The following is a 17,610-nucleotide window of genomic DNA, read 5'->3' on the forward strand; positions in this document are numbered from 1 at the left end:
TCGCTAATGTCAGCACTACATAACAGTATGTTTTTCACATTTCTCCCTGCAGCCGTTCTGATAAAATAAGCACTTTTATAATATGCTAATGAGCCTCTAGGTGCTATGTGGGCGCAAAATCAGCACCTAGAAGCTCCGTCTACTCACCCTTTATCCCGCCCAGGTCCGCTGTTCTGCCCGCCCCGCTCCTCTTGATTGATGTGACGGTTCGCAGCATCGTTGACGAAATCCCGCGCCTCCGCCGTTCACTTCTGTGTTCGGCGCAGGCACAGTGAGTGAAGGCCGCTCTCCTGATGCCGGCTTCCTCACTGTGACGTAGTCGGCGCAGGCGCAGTGAGGAATCCGGCACCAGGAGCGCTTCATTTACTCACTGCGCCTGCGCCGAATACAGAAGTGAACAGCGCAGGCGCTGGATTTCGGCAGCGATGCTGCGAACCGAACCGCTGCAGAACAGAGGACCTGGGCGGGATAAAGGGTGAGTAGACGGAGCCTCATTAGCATATTATAAAAGTGCTTATTTTATTAAAACGGCTGCAGGGAGAAATGTAAAAAACATACTGTTATGTAGTGCTGACAGCGCATCGCTAATGTCAGTCAGCTACATAACAGTATTTCTGGTGGTAGAAACCCTTTAAGGTTGAACTCTACGGGTCCTAACAACTGGACAGCCTAGCTTTTTGTCAGGGGACCTTGCAAAAAAAAAAAAGATTATATACAGTAAAGCAAATAACTGTAGACTTACTTACTATATAGAAATATTTATGCAAAATTCTAGGTATAAATATTACTTATATTATAATGCTATATACATCCTTTATGCTGTATTTCTGCTGATTTCAATAGATATTGTATATAATTAATTAAAAAAAATCTTCCATAATGCAAATTAGTCATTCATTTCGATGACTACACATGTACCTGTTTGCCCATTTTCTCAAATGCAGCAGGATTAATGGTGGTTGCTAGTAATGTTTGGCATCCTCTCTAGCCTTTATGATACAATATATATTGAACAGAGACCCATCATATCTTGAATGCAAGCAACTAAGTGAGGTATAACTAAATTATGAATGCCCTCTGAGTTTATTTCGGCAATTTGGCACTTTATTGGTCTTTGTATTGATTGGAAGGAGTGCGGAAATAGTTTCTGGAATCTACAACTTGATGCTGATTTATAGAGTGTCAGGTTTAATATTCCCTACTTCACATTCACATTCTACTTGTTTTAAACTGGGTGCTTCTATTTTAAGGAGTAACAGATCAGCACCTGTTTTCCCTGATCTGTGGGGTTGACAGTTTACTCTTGCCGTCTCCATGCAAACTCTTTCTGCAGCTTTGCCAGTCTGACCCAGTGGGTATTGCCTACATCCTGATCTCGAGAGCTTCCTGAAACATTTACTGAACATTGAACAAAGGTATTGGACTGGAAGAGAGAAAACATTGAAGACTTCTTGATTTACAACTCTAAAGCCCAAGTGAGATATGGCTGAAAGTGCTTATCAAGGGGAGGAGAACAGGGAGGAAGCCATGCTTGATGAGTTCACTGACATGATCAGAAATCGATCTGGTAAGTGTCTTATTGTTATTAATTATCAATGGATACAAGCCTGCAAACCTTCTACAAGGCCAGATACATTATTTACGATCACTTTGTAGCTTTTGTTACATTCAACATTGCAAGACAGTCTATTGCTGCAGTTTCTGTGATCATTTCATTTCAGTTGATTTTAACCCAGTCTTGCTCAGAACTGTTGAACTTCCTCCTATTTGCTTGGTATTTTACTCTTTCACTCTGATCCTTTTGATACGGTTAATGCTTTATTACAAAATGTACGTCTAAATGAGGGGGTGTTAAAGAATGAGATCAATAATAGTGACTTATTCTTTTTTTTTTACCTTTGGTGTGCATCTCATGCAGAGATCTAAAAGTGATGGTCCACACTTTTGTCTAGCGATAGATTTTCTGACAGATACGTCTGCCATTTGGTTTGTAGAGCTGTAAATGGAAGTGTCTGCTAGGCTTCCATGTAAGATATTGTTTCAGCTGCCTCCCTTCTCAGCAGGTCAGCAACTCATTTATAGCCCATTCAATATTTAGTTTATTTACAAGTTCACTAGGCATTCTATATAAGGCTGCACAATATGAGATAGGGTACTATATGGTTCATTTTGGTTATTAGATGAGCATGATAATACAGCAACTGTAGTAAGAGGTTAAGGCATATACTGTATAGCAGTACAGTATATTCTTGGTGTGTGTCAGTAGAGTACTATTTAAATCAGGTGACCTAAAGTGTCCTGAAAAACACAGTAAGGCCTCTTTCACACTGGCGTGTGCGGCCCGTTGCTGTAATGCGGCCCACAAAATGGGACATGTTCTATCTTTTTGCGGAACGGAAGTACGGGACGAAACCCCACAGAAGCACTCCGTAGTGCTTCCGTAGGGTTCCGTTTCGTGGTTCCGTTCCGCACCATTCCACATCTCCGGATTCGCTGACCCATTTAAGTGAATGGTCCCGCATCCGTGATGCGGAATGCCCACGGAACGGCACCCCTGTATTGCGGATCCACAAATGCGGTCCGCAATACGGCAACGGGCCGCACACGCCAGTGTGAAAAAGCTTTGAACGTCTCTTGGCATGTGTTGTGGGCAGGTGTTGATCTGAGTATGGCTTTCACACATACTGTAGTTAAAAGAAGTGAAACCAGTTATATTGTAGACTCTATTACTACATGAATTTTATTTTATTTATTTTTTATCTTTTCTTCTGGGCACATTGTACAAATACTGGAACATAATGTGTTTGTTTGTTTTTTTTACAAATGATAAAAGTGTAAGAAAATTATTAATGTGTTTACAGTTTTCAGACCTTTATTCGTAACTTTTACACTGTGTTTACCACTTTTCTAAAACAAAATACCAGAGTATGAAACACAAGTCTTAGTAAATTTCCCCTAATATTCAGCACATGCTAAAATGTAATGAGTACATCTGTGCTATAAGGCCTCTTTCATATGTCAGTGAATCATTGATGTGTGTTGTCTGTGTTCTCCATGGACAGCACATGGAACCATTGACTTTATCATGGGTCAGTGGAAAAACAACAGGGGCATGCACTACTTTGGTCCATGATGTATACCTAAGATCTCTTTCAAACCTCTGTGTCTGTGATTAGTGTTGAACGAACCCGAACTGTAAAGTTCGGGTCCGTACCAAACTAAGATTTTTGGTACCCGGACCCAAACCCGAACTTTGCCGGAAAAGTTCAGGTTCGAGTTCGGTGTTTGGGAATTTAATAAAGCTTGATGACAGGCTGCAGGGCAGCCAATCAACAAGCTTTTAACTGTGTGCCCTTAGAAGCCATCACTGCCATGCCTACTAATGGCATGGCTGTGATTGGCAGGTGCATCATGAGACCCAGCCTCTATATAAGCTGGATCACGTGTAGCACCGCCCATCAGCTCTCAGTAGTGAAGGGACCGAAAGCAGGCAACTAAAGTGAGGGACAGTGTTAGTGCGATTTGTGGGTGCACTACACCATCTTTGCACCCCTGAAACAGAAAGCTAATCATAAATTTGGCTGTTAATTCTGTGGGTGACCTACAGCGATTTTTTTGTGGGTGCAATGCAACATTGTACCGTCGTGGCCAAAAGTTTTGAGAATGACAAAAATATTAGTTTTCACAAAGTTTGCTGCTAAACTGCTTTTAGATCTTTGTTTCAGTTGTTTCTGTGATGTAGTGAAATATAATTACACGCACTTCATACGTTTCAAAGGCTTTTATCGACAATTACATGACATTTATGCAAAGAGTCAGTATTTGCAGTGTTGGCCCTTCTTTTTCAGGACCTCTGCAATTCGACTGGGCATGCTCTCAATCAACTTCTGGGCCAATTCCTGACTGATAGCAACCCATTCTTTCATAATCACTTCTTGGAGTTTGTCAGAATTAGTGGGTTTTTGTTTGTCCACCTGCCTCTTGAGGATTGACCACAAGTTCTCAATGGGATTAAGATCTGGGGAGTTTCCAGGCCATGGACCCAAAATGTCAATGTTTTGGTCCCCGAGCCACTTAGTTATCACTTTTGCCTTATGGCACGGTGCTCCATCGTGCTGGAAAATGCATTGTTTTTCACCAAGCTGTTGTTGAATTGTTGGAAGAAGTTGCTGTTGGAGGGTGTTTTGGTACCATTCTTTATTCATGGCTGTGTTTTTCGGCAAAATTGGGAGTGAGCCCACTCCCTTGGATGAGAAGCAATCCCACACATGAATGGTCTCAGGATGCTTTACTGTTGGCATGACACAGGACTGATGGTAGCGCTCACCTTTTCCTCTCCGGACAAGCTTTTTTCCAGATGCCCCAAACAATCGGAAAGAGGCTTCATCGGAGAATATGACTTTGCCTCAGTCCTCAGCAGTCCTTTCACCATACTTTCTGAAGAAGATCAATCTGTCCCTGATGTTTTTTTTGGAGAGAAGTGGCTTCTTTGCTGCCCTTCTTGACACCAGGCCATCTTCCAAAAGTCTTCGCCTCACTGTGCGTGCAGATGTGCTCACACCTGCCTGCTGCAATTCCTGAGCAAGCTCTGCACTGGTGGCACTCCGATCCCGCAGCTGAATCCTCTTTAGGAGACGATCCTGGCGCTTGCTGGACTTTCTTGGATGCCCTGAAGCCTTCTTAACAAGAATTGAACCTCTTTCCTTGAAGTTCTTGATGATCCTATAAATTGTTGATTGAGGTGCAATCTTAGTAGCCACAATATCCTTGCCTGTGAAGCCATTTTTATGCAACGCAATGATGGCTGCAAGTGTTTCTTTGCAGGTCACCATGGTTAACAATGGAAGAACAATGATTTCAAGCATCACCCTCCTTTTAACATGTCAAGTCTGCCATTTTAACCCAATCAGCCTGACATAATCTCCAGCCTTGTGCTCGTCAACATTCTCACCTGAGTTAACAAGACGATTACTGAAATGATCTCAGCAGGTCCTTTAATGACAGCAATGAAATGCAGTGGAAAGGTTTTTTTGGGATTAAGTTAATTTTCATGGCAAAGAAGGACTATGACATTCATCTGATCACTCTTCATAACATTCTGGAGTATATGCAAATTGCTATTATAAAAACTTAAGCAGCAACTTTTCCAATTTCCAATATTTATGTAATTCTCAAAACTTTTGGCCACAACTGTACTTTGTACCCCTGACACACTAATATAATAGTTAATCCATCTGTTAGGTGCACGTCATATACCTATTTTTTGCGTGAAGTACACCTGCACTGCATATGCGACAGGGAAATTGATACAGTTAATCTGTCTGTTAGTTAGGTGCACGTCATGTACCCATTTATTGCGTGAAGTACACCTGCACTGCATACGTGACAGGGAAATTGATATATTTAATCTGTCTGTTAGTTAGGTGCACGTCATATACCCATTTATTGTGTGAAGTACATCTGCACTGCATACGTGACAGGGAAATTGATATAGTTAATTAGTCTGTTAGTTAGGTGCACATCATATACCCATTTATTGCATGAAGTACACCTGCACTGGATATGTGACAGGTAAATTGATATAGTTAATCCGTCTGTTAGTTAGGTGCACGTCATATACCCATTAATTGCGTGAAGTACACCTGCACTGCATACGTGACAGGGAAATTGATATAGTTAATCCGTCTGTTAGTTAGGTGCACGTCATATACCCATTTATTGCGTGAAGTACACCTGCACTGCATATGTGACACGGAAAATAATATAGTTAATCCGTCTGTTAGTTAGGTGCACATCATATACCCATTTATTACGTGAAGTACACCTGCACTGCATACGTGCCAGGGAAAATAATATAGTTAATCTGTCTGTCAGTTCAGTGGGTGACCTCAAAGAATGAGGAGAGCATCAAATAAGGGACGTGGCCCTGGTCGTGATGCTGCTGGGGTTGATGGGGCTCCTGTTGCAGGGAGAGGACGTGGTCGATCTGTGCCAGCTACACGCCCAAATGAAACACCTTCCTCAGGTGCATGTAGGCGACAGAACGTTCAGCATTATTTTGTAGGCCCGAATACCGGTGTACGAATGGTGAGGCCAGAACAAGTAGAGGTGGTAGTAGATTGGGTTGTTGACAGTGCCTCCAGTTCCTTCACATTGTCTCCCACCCGGTACCCTGCTGAAAGCGCAGAATTGGCACCTGCAGCCCATGGGCATCTGTCTTTCACCTAATCCCCTTGCAAATCAGGCAAGCAGTCTGAGCCCCAAGTCATGCAGCAGTCTCTTATGCTTTTTGATGAGTCTGCTGGCCGGGTTTCCAAGGGCCGTCCACATAGCCCTGCTCCAGATGTGAAAGAGATTGAGTGCACTGATGCCCAACCACTTGTTTCAGGATTGTGACATGGGAGGACCACCGCAGCATATCTCTGATGATGACGAAACACAGGTGCCAACTGCTGGGGCTTTCTGCAGTGTGCAGACCGGCAAGGAGGGCAGGGGTAAATATTGGGTGAAAGATGATGTGGAGAATGATGAGGTCCTAGACCCCACATGGAATCAAGGTCATGTGAGTGACGTGTGCAGTTCAGAGGAAGAGGCGGTGGTCACACAGCACCAGCCACACAGCAAAAGAGGGAGCAGTGTGCAAAAGTGGAGCGGCTGTTTCCTAGCCAGTACTCCTGCTACTGCCCACCGCACCCAGGGACCAAGCACACCAAAGCCAGCTCCAAGGAGTTCCCTGGTGTGGCAGTACTTCAGACAATGTGCTGACGACAAAATGCGAGTGGTTTGCACGCTGTGCAATCAGAGCCTGAAGCGAGGCATAAATGTTCTAAACCTGAGCACCACCTGCATGACCAGGCATCTAGGCTACTTTCACACTGGAGTTTTGGCTTTCCGTTTGTGAGATCCGTTCAGGTCTCTCACAAGCGGTCCAAAACAGATCAGTTTGCATTCTAATGCATTCTGAATGGAAAAGGATTTGCTCAGAATGCATCCGTTTGCCTCAGTTTGCAGCATTTTGGGGTCCGTCTGACGAAACCGAGCCAAACGGATCCGTTTTGACACACAAGGTAAGTCAATGGGGAAACTAATAAGAAAACACTTTAGTCATAGCATGCTATATTTTGATAAAATGCCACAAACCAAAAACCTGTGTAGTAGACACTTTTCTATCTCACTAAAGACTTTAGTCCAAAATCTGACCTCAAGGTTTTAGTCTCCTCAAAAAAAATATGGACACAAGCCACAAAAATGCATGCAAATGTGGAAAAATGCTGTTTAAATTATATATTTTTTCTTCTTTAAAGGGGTTATACAACTCTTTGCAACTGATCTCCTATCTTCTAGATAGTCCTCTGACCGATGTAAGTGCAGTGGCCTTCTCGCTGCTTAGCCTAGGCCAGTTATGTCATAAACATCGTGCACATGGCCTAGGCGCCATGAATTAGTGTATTATAGGCTTGTGCTACTGCTTGTGCTACTAGTGTTTGACCACCATCAAATGGTGTAAATGTGTAGTATGACATGCTTGTTGTGCAAGTTGTGCTAATTGTGTCTTGGGCTATTTAAAAACATTTATCAATATTTACCATATATTTTCCATATTTTGCATTATGATAAATGAATCCACAATTGAGGTACACAGGTACCTACAATATAGTGCAGAAAAGCATGATTTTATACCTAAATATGTCAAGCAAAGCTATGAAATGTATTATAATGACACATGCAATAGACAATGCCTAATATCAACCTAGTTACTACCTTTATAGATAATAGGACTTGTTTAGATTTCACAGAAGTTCATGAAGGTAAAATTGCAAAACTATATGGCTGATATATGGGAGGCATAAAATACAGCGATATCACTTAACCATAGGTCTGATTACCAGGATGCAACCTTAATAAACTTACTGTATGTTTGAGGAAATTAGCCTATCCATACAAAAGTTTGATAACCTTGAAAAAGGAATTTATCTTAAGTTATCTCAGCATCTTTTGTAAATGACTTGGAGTATAACACCGTTAAAGTCTAGTGACTGATATGAAGGTGTCATCCCTTGACTGAAACCCATCAGTGCATTTATGCATTGGAAGGATTGGAAGAAACTTTAAAATAATGGATAATTGGTTCAGAGAAAGGAAATTTTGCTATCACGTTAAGATACTTGCAAATTCATTTAAAGCTACAGAGTCAATTCTGTGACTGTGCACGGACATAAAATAATACAACAATCCAACCTCTAGCAACTGGTATTTGTGACCTATGCTGGCCTTTACTTCTGGACTTGATGGTAAAAGGATTTTAAAGGAGTATTCTGTTTTCAAAAAAATATATAAAAAATCATCATTATTCAGCCTCACTCCATAATTGCAGCACACTGATTATTCTTTGAACTCAATTTAACTCACTTCACAGTTTTCCATGCACCATTTATTTTCATCCCGGAGCAGGACCGTCTAGGAGTCTAGCAAATACTCCATGATGTGTCCAATGCACAATTGTCTATCAATACCTGTCTGCTGGATCCACTCATGTGCACTGTAGATATGAGAGGGAATGCCGTCATTTCATTGGTCGCGCAGAGCCAAAGAGACCAGGACCCACTTTAAATGTGGAAGTGACGGAAGTAGGACTGGAATCAAACAAGCCAGTTTACATCACTAGACCTACTCATAGTAATAGAAGAGGGCTTTTCAGAGAAAAGAGAGGCATGGGTGAGGGTTAACTAGTAGGAAGGGGGGTTGAATAATAAAAAGTTAATTGATCCTGGTCCTGGAATACACCTACAATAAAAAAGTGATACTAATTTCTTACAGAATTAGTCCCTTTTTCAAAATAGTCTTTGCCATGTTACTGCAGTCACTTTTCTCCTTCTCAAAAAAGTAGAAAGCTATTTTAATTGGCTGATCTGCAGTGCGCAGAAGATAACTATACAGTAACCTGGCTATAGGGAGAGTGACTGAGCAAGAGCTCATTGGATGGGCAAGTGGTGCCATAGGGGAGCTCATTGGATGGGCAAGTGGTGCCATACTATGCAAGCTATTGTCATAAATAGTAAATGAGTAAGTTAAGTAAATGGCAAACATTATTTTTTTTAGGATCTATGCAATAAATGTAATACTATGTCACAGGTGCCAAGATATTCTTATTTTGACCAGGCCAATATTATTCTCTTTATATTTTATGGTGTTAAATGTGAATTTTGATATTAATATTCAGAAAAATAAATGTTATTTTAGTGGTATTTAACAGATGGCTTTTATAAGTTATTAGTCAAAATTTCTACCTTCTATGTAGCTATAAAACATTGAGAGGATAAATGACTGTGAGGCAATGTTGATAAGTATGGGCTGTGCGACCCAGAGCGCACACACTGAACTAAACAAGCGCTAAGATCAGAAAACTGATTGTGTCAATAGAAAACATTGTGGTCGCTTATCTTACAGGCTGATTCACTACTGACCTTACAGAAAGATGTCCCTTCATTGAAGGGGAGATTACAGTACAGAAAACATGAGCTAAAATCGTGATATATACAGTATGGCACGAATCAGTGAAATCCAGCATTGTGTCTCTACTGTTTCTATATGCCGTTTTACAAACAGATTTAGTGGAAAGGTGGTATCCTATAAGTAAGTGCGTTACAGCATATTTGTCATGTGTGCGTGCATGAAGAACAATAATATGTCTGGTCATTATATGACTCATCCTGCATTTTTAAGCAGTTTTCTCCTTTGCAGGTTCCATTTACAGTTCTCAGTCATACCTGAAAGGGCAGAGATTAGCCATAATGTCTATAATGTCTCCTATTGTTTCTTTTATTTCTTTAATTCATTTCAATATAAAATGGTACATCATGAGGGACGCTGAGACAGACATCGTTCACACCTCCTCCCCTCCACATGACGTTTCGGGAGATCACGCCCCCTTACTCATGAGTGCAGGTAGAGGGGGAGATGGGGTGTTTATAGCACCAGCAGCTGATACATAAATACAAACCATATCCTTTATACAAAATACATAGCCATAAATAACCCTATAACATCAGGGGTTATAATAAGAAAGAGGTGACTGAAATTGGAATGGAGGTTGGTAAAAAAAAAAGCAAGACAGGACAACAGACATGTTAAAAAGAGGGATAAGCAAAAAGAAACAATTTGTGTATGTTTCCAAATATGATCGACATTCTAAACTAACAAAAAAGGTCATTCTGAAATATTGGGAGGTACTTGGACATGATCAAAAATTTGGAAGAATGTTTGTTGATAACCCCCTTTTTGCCTATAAAAAAGGTGCCTCTCTGAATAACATGCTGATTAGAAGTGACATACGCCCTAAAAAAATAGAAAGACAGAGTTTCCTTGCAACCCAGAGGAGGGGTACTTTCCCCTGCCTGAGCTGTGGGAATTGTAGTGCTACAATTAAAGGTGAAACTGTAGTGCACCCCACACAGGGAGACAGGATACAAATTAAAGATTTTGCAACGTGTGAGATACATAACGTCATATACTGCTTGAAATGCCCATGTGGTAAGATATATGTTGGGCAAACGTCTTGGGCTATAAGGATCAGAATCAATGAGCATAAGTTCAGCTTTAGGAAGGAACTCAGGAGGGAGAGTAAGATGGATACAATGGAGGTGAAAACACAAGGTTAAACTACGGTTGCCCGACATTTCTATGATCGGGCCCATCAGGTGTCAGATCTCAGGTGGTAGGTTCTGGAGGTAGTAAAAAGTGGAGACAATGAGGAGGATAACAGTAGGAGATTGTTACAAAGGGAGACCTTTTGGATAATGAAACTGCGGTCTCTAATACCTAAAGGGTTAAATGAAATTTGTGGCTTTAGTGCATTTATATGATTGATCACTTTCATGTTTGAGGGTTATTTGTGACTATGTATTTTGTATAAAGGATATGGTTTGTATATATGTATCAGCTGTTGGTGCTATAAATACCCCACCTCCCCCTCTACCTGCACGCATGAGTAAGGGGACGTGTTCTCCCGAAACGTCACGTGGAGGGGAGGATATGTGAACAATGTCTGTCTCAGCGTCCCTCATGATGTACCATTTTATATTGGAATGAAGTAAAGAAATAAAAGAAGGGTTTTGTACCAGCAACCTGTGAGTAGGACTTCAATTGCTCACTCACATACAATATTGGCACAATGAGGTAAAAAGAACACACAAGTCTGCAAGTTTGAAAGACTGTTAGTGCTGGGTCAAGCAGAGCTCCTGGTGTGGACTTGTAATTGCTACAGGTGACTGAAGTGCTTCACACTATAATGTCTCCTACACACTGCACACATAGAGAAGAGAAGATCCCTCATCCCTAACTTCTTCCTTTAGTAGTGTTAACTTCCCTTTTACCAGTGAATTGAGAGTGATAGACAAGTGTAGGATGTGGGGGCCTGGGGGGGGGGTGAGTTTGGTGGTAAGGTTTGATAAGTGGAGAAATAAGCATTTTTCTTTAATAAGATATATTACAAAGTTTTTTTTTTATGTAGGGTAGCAGTACTGATTTATGGAAATATATATTCGAAATATTAACTATGTAAATGTATTTTTCCCATAAACAGAGTTAATCATGTATCCATAGGAAAGCAAATAACTGTATGATTGCTGGGGTTCTGATTAATGGGTCCCTGTCTGAATGAATCTGTATTACACATGCATGACCATCACTCCATTCACTGTCTGCGGGTCTGACCAAGATTGCCAAGTACAGGACTGATGGATGTAGTCAAGTACAGCACTTGACTGTCATGCTTAGATGTGTCCCAACATGAAGGTTTATCCTACCGTACCTTCAGCAGAAGACAGCTGTCACTTAAAAAAAAAAATTGCACAAAAAAGAGATGTGTGTAGCAGATTATTCTTTAAGTGCACATGTTCTGTGAAAACGTTCTGTATAACTGAAGCATTTTCTTTGATAGTCCCTAAGTAACCCAGTCCAAAAAGAGATTTAAATATTATATATGGCTACGATTATGGCGGTTATGTTTACAACTACAAGACAAGTCTGAAATACTGTACAGTATTCAGGTCTTTAGAGTGAAAAGCTTCCTCCTTTATTATGTGGGAGCAAAGTGCAGTAAATGAGCTGTAGAAGATTATCACACTTTTTGATGGGTGACCTTTACATTTGCAGAACTTCTTGTAAAAAAAACAATCTGTGCTGTTTACTGGCAAGCGATTTCTAGAATATGATTTATATGTTTGATTGCTGGAAATATTTTGTCAGTACTGTTTATGTAATTTGTCTCTTGTTTTTACATGGAACCTGTAATCTAATGAACTGAATGTGTTATTTCTTGGGGTAGTCTGCATTCCAACACATTCCCACCAACGTTATTGCCTGCTGACTGATTAGATGTTACAGTAGTTAGTCTTCACAAGTAGACAAGTGTGTAGTCAATCTTTTTTTTATTACGATTGATTGCATTAACACATTTTTAGCAGCTGTTAAGTACAAAATCAGATTATTAAAGAGAGATTTCACCTAAAATAAAAAAATTACTTGTAAATATGAAATTGCGTTATTTTCCTTTATCAATGTGTTAAAACATTCTATTCAGTCATTTCTAAAGGCCCCTTTACATGGCTGTATACAATCTAATGTCAGAGAGGATGGTACCCATTTACATGCAGCGATCTCCTCCACAGTATGGGGGGGAATGATCGCTAAAGCCATCAGTTATCCCCATAAAGAATCCTTGTTTACCAGCAGCAGAGAGCTGTTTAGAAGGTACAATCTGCTGCCGGCAAACAATGATTTGGTGTCCTCACGAATGATCCTATAACCAGATAAACAAGCGATAATCTGCCCAAACATCAGGCAGTGTTAAAGGGCCCTTAAAGGGGTTGGTCTATCTTATACATTAGGAAATGCTACCAATGTCTGATAGGTGGGATTCCCACCTCTGGAACCCTCATCGATCTGTAGAATGGGGCCCCCAAAGGGAAGGAGAGCAGACCTTGGATGATTGGCCACCCTCCATTCATTTCTAGTTTTTAGTGTTGCATAAAACATGTGATCACAGGGCAAATAAATGTTTGTATGTTTGATAAGTGATCAACAGCATTTTTACACAAGGCAATGGTCAGGAGTAAGCATTGTTAATTCCCATTTAATGTCCCTTATAAAATAGCCCCTTATATCTTTTGGATAATAGCTTACATTAACTTCTAATCATATTTTTTTATGAGTAATTTTTTACAGTTCATAGTAAATTATATCCATGATTAAAAAGAATAGCTACCTGTTCTTTTCTAATAAGTTGTCCATAAAAATGTATATCCTTGAAACCTTGTAATTAAAAGGGATTTTTCAAAGAAGACAACACCTTTATTGCTCCCCAAGTGATTGTCGATTGGCACCAAAGTTCTGAATTGCAAATTAGACTAGTGTTGGTGTAATAGAGGTTGATAGAACACTGAATTGCAGGATTCTGGTAAAGCTGGGTGGCAGCCACTATGGTCGATGCAATGAAAATAAATGAAAACCGATTGATATAATGTCCATGACTTTTACAGTTGATATATATGTATTGTGGGGAGCAGCTCAAACAGTGACTTCAGGTGTCATTTAAACAATAGTCTTTTATTTTGTTCAACACAAATGCTCGCTTACTTCAGCGGGTAAACACAAAGAAACACAGTTCATATCAAATGGTACAACTCACAGTCCTCTGTAGTTCCAGAGTTCCACCACCCGCTGGAGAGGGGGGAAAAGAGTAGGCAACGGCAGGCTTATCCACAGCAACACACCACACAGCTTTACTCCCAGTCTGTTACACTTCCAGACTAGGAACCACACACCCAGCTCTCCTGGGATTCCTGGCTTAAATAGGCCAGCCAACACCTGGCCTGGATATGTGGGAGTAGTCATCCCACCCTGTTCTTTGACTACTCCAATGAAACCCGGCCCGGATCAGCTGCAGCTAGCAGCTAAACTACCTCTAGCAACTGTCAGTAAGGCTACATTCACACGTCAGTATTTTTCTATATCCCGATTTTGGGTCTGTTTTTTGCGGATCCGTTGTTCCTGAAAATGTTTCCGTATGTCATCCGTATGTCATCCGTTTTTTGCGGATCCGCAAAAAACGGAAACATGTATAAATTTCAATAAGCAAATAAAGTTGTTTGGATTTCTTTGAAAAAAAATTGAAAAAAAAAATGTGAATAAAAGTCTAGTTATGTGTTACCTCAGGTGCCATTTAATTTCCAGGAACGGAATCCGCATAAAACGGATGACATACGTAATGACATACGAATGTCTTCCGTTTTTTGCAGATCCATTCACTTTGTATTGGTCCAGGATCCGATTTTTGCGGAAAAGAATAGGACAAGTTTTATATTTTTTCGGACATGCGGAACGGAACAACGTTAACGGACAGCACACATTGTGCTGTCCGATTTTTTCCAGGACCCATTGAAAATGAATGGGTACAGAACTGGTCCAGATCTGTTCCGCATAAAACGGAACAGATCAGGAAAGAAAAAACGGACGTGTGAATGGACCCTAACCTAGGGTTACTGACAAAACATTACCGGTTCATTTCACTGAGGCCAGGCACCTCGGTGACACGTATCTATCATCTATTATGGCACCTTGTGCCTTCTCACAGTATATATTTACAGTATTAAGGCAACAATGCTTTGACTTAAAAATGGACATATAAGATACTAAACTTTTACTTTTCTGTAAAGCATCTTTAAGGTTTCACATGACAGCAAATGTGAGCTTTTAATCAAACTCCATACTTCCTTTAATATAAGTTACACCTGCTCCTTCATACATACAATGAGCAGATTTAGAGCAGACAACCGTTTTTTTCAATTACATCCTATTGACTAAACAGTGAAACCTTATATGAACCCTCAATTTGTAGCTGGCCTACAGGATTGCAAAATATCTGCAGCTCAACAGATAATCGCAAATATCACTCCAACTGTATGGTCTATTAGATTTCTAGAATAAAAGACTAATGTGGAAATAATATTTTATGTACTTGGTCTCCTTCCTCCTCTATCATGTCTATGTTGAATGAATGCAGTAATCTGTGCATGCCGTCAGTGCTTTATGAACGGCCTGGTGGTAGTTACTGGCCCTTTCTGAACCTATGAGAGTGCCATAAAATAAACTCACTGCTGGTCAACTATAGTACCTTAGTCAAAGTAATTCATGAATATCGTTGCACATAATTTCAATGGAGTATAAGATTTAATCAGTATAGGAGACTGTAAAGCACAAAAGATACAGAAAGATGGATTACCTGCCTCAGCGCTTACCTCTTTAAACCCCTCAGTGCATTATGTCGCAATATAATTTCACATTTAATATACTGACTCAAACCATAGCCATCATTTTGGGAAAAAGATGACCTTTTTATAATAATAGATTTACTTTACTTTTTGCATATTTTAGCTTATAAACAGGTTCTAACAAATGTGAATCGGTGTTATAAAATTTTTCACACAGATTTGTTGCAGAAATTCCCAGAACTTCCCCATTCACATGAATGAGGCTTGCAGAAATCTATTTACTTGACACCAAAACAAACAGATTTTCTGGTGCAGAAATTTCTGCAGCAGATCTGCAATGTATCGATATACACTTTATTGTTTTTCTGTGATACAAAATAAGCTCTACAAGGTAAAATAAAAATAAATAAAACATTCATGAAGGTGACACGCATGGAGCAGACTGCCAGTGTATCCCAGAAAATCCCTTTGAAATTTAGGGTGCTATAATGGATTTGTCAAAATTAAAAGTAATTAAGGTAAAGGGGATTTCTGGGTGTTTTTATTCACAGGATAGGTGATTAACTCCTGTCACCACCACTGATCTGCTGTTTGAAGAGGCCACAGCGCTCCGCTTCATGGCATACGAAGCACAAAACTGTCCATTGGATAGCAGCGTTGCTGGTGTTGCAGCCCAGGCCCTTTCACTTGTATGGGACTGAGCTGCATCTAGTGCATGTGAGTAAAAAACATGACATCATTGGCCCAGGAAGCTTTTTCAAACAGCTGATCAGCAGGGGTAGCTGGAGCTAGACCCCCATCATTCAGATATTGATGGCCTATCCTGCAGATAGACCATCAATATTAACACTTTCCCAACCTCAGCCATACATATTCCAAAGCACGTGTGCTGGTTTAAAAAAAGCAGCAATCCGGGCTAATGTCTGTGATCAGCGCTAACCTGAGAAGCTTTGCCCCGGGAGAGCTGTGTTGAGATTAAGGAATCTGTTTGTTTGCTGTGGTAACCCCTTTCTCACTGAAGAATCTACAGTAAGGCTACCATAGCAATCATTTCTATTGAGCTGGCCTGTGGCAGGGCTCTATAGGAATGTAATGGAACACTCATTGGCTGCAATAGTATTTAATTACAGTCTATGGGAAAAACAAGGATATATCAGAATTACGTTTTTGTAAAAAGAATGATTCAGAAAATTAACATTACTATAGGTGATTATACATAAGACAATTATCTGTGACTAACAGAGGGGTATTTTCTTGTCTTGGGACCAAAAATGCTCAAGTGGAACCTAAATGGAGTATGCAGTTAAAATCTTATAGTTTATTTCCTTTATCCAGTATGTTAGGATACCAAATGTATGAAAATCTACTGTATATTATCCAGTTAAATGAAAAGTTTATTTATTTTGCAAGCAATCACTATTGATGTGTATGCTGCTATTTATCCTCTATACTCTACTCTAATAAGTAAATATCAAAAGTGGCAGCCTTGAGTAGAAAAATCTGTAAAGGGGGAACTTATCACCTATCCACAGAAAAGGAGATAACTAACTGATTGATGGGGGGGCTACCTCTGGGACCCCCACTGATCCTGACATTCTCAGAATGAGTGGACATCCCAGTGTCCAAAACCACACTGATCAGTTAGTTATCCCCTATCCCCAATAACCACTGTAGATGATAGTAGAGGATAGTTCAAAACCTGGCCCAACCTCTTTAAATGTACTATAACTTTGCAATATTTTGTGTGTTGAAATAAGGTCATCAGATGTTGAGCAGATTGTTGCCCACATGTTCACATAACAGTCTATATACAGTAGATGCTTCCAAAGCTCTGAAAAGCATGACATTTTAGGCCATTATTTTAACATATCAGTCATTATGTATGTATGTCAATTTGTCAGTTACAAGGATAGAATAAGATAAATCCACAGTCCCTCTGCTTCTTTTCAGCGAAGCTTCTATTATAAATCTTTACAAATTCTCTGCTGTCCAGCCTGGTCCTAAAGGACCAATGAAGAGAAAAGGTGATGGCCTTGTTCAAAAAGTTAACAAGGCCACTACATGTTGACATTTATCATGGAAACATCTTTGAAGTGGGCTTAAAAATAAAAACCTTTTTGGATTGCTGTATTGTCCTCGGAGAGATGGCAGTTTAAGAAGTCAACTCATCCTGTCAGTGTAATGACTTACTTTGGTATTAATGGTCTTGTAAGCCCAAACTTTAAAAATACTTAGTATGATTCATCATATTACAAAACCAGGATAACAGACCAGTGAGACAGTTTATTTTAAAGCAGAAATCCAGTCCAAATGAGTCAAATATGCCAGAGACTCATGACTC

The 17,610-nt window shown here is 40.1% G+C and overlaps 1 protein-coding gene across 1 annotated transcript in view; it reads left to right on the plus strand.

Annotated features, from left to right (window-relative positions):
- Positions 1-1,336: 1,336 nt before the first annotated feature.
- Positions 1,337-17,610, plus strand: part of DMD (dystrophin) — a 3,443,536-nt gene continuing 3,427,262 nt past the window's right edge. Inside the window, 1 exon segment of the mRNA XM_040424996.1 lies at positions 1,337-1,567. Within this exon segment, the coding sequence (XP_040280930.1) occupies positions 1,483-1,567 (85 nt within the window). The 5' untranslated portion in view covers positions 1,337-1,482.

This window comes from Bufo bufo, chromosome 3 (genome assembly GCF_905171765.1).
Source record: "Bufo bufo chromosome 3, aBufBuf1.1, whole genome shotgun sequence".
NCBI classification, from domain to species: Eukaryota; Metazoa; Chordata; class Amphibia; order Anura; family Bufonidae; genus Bufo; species Bufo bufo.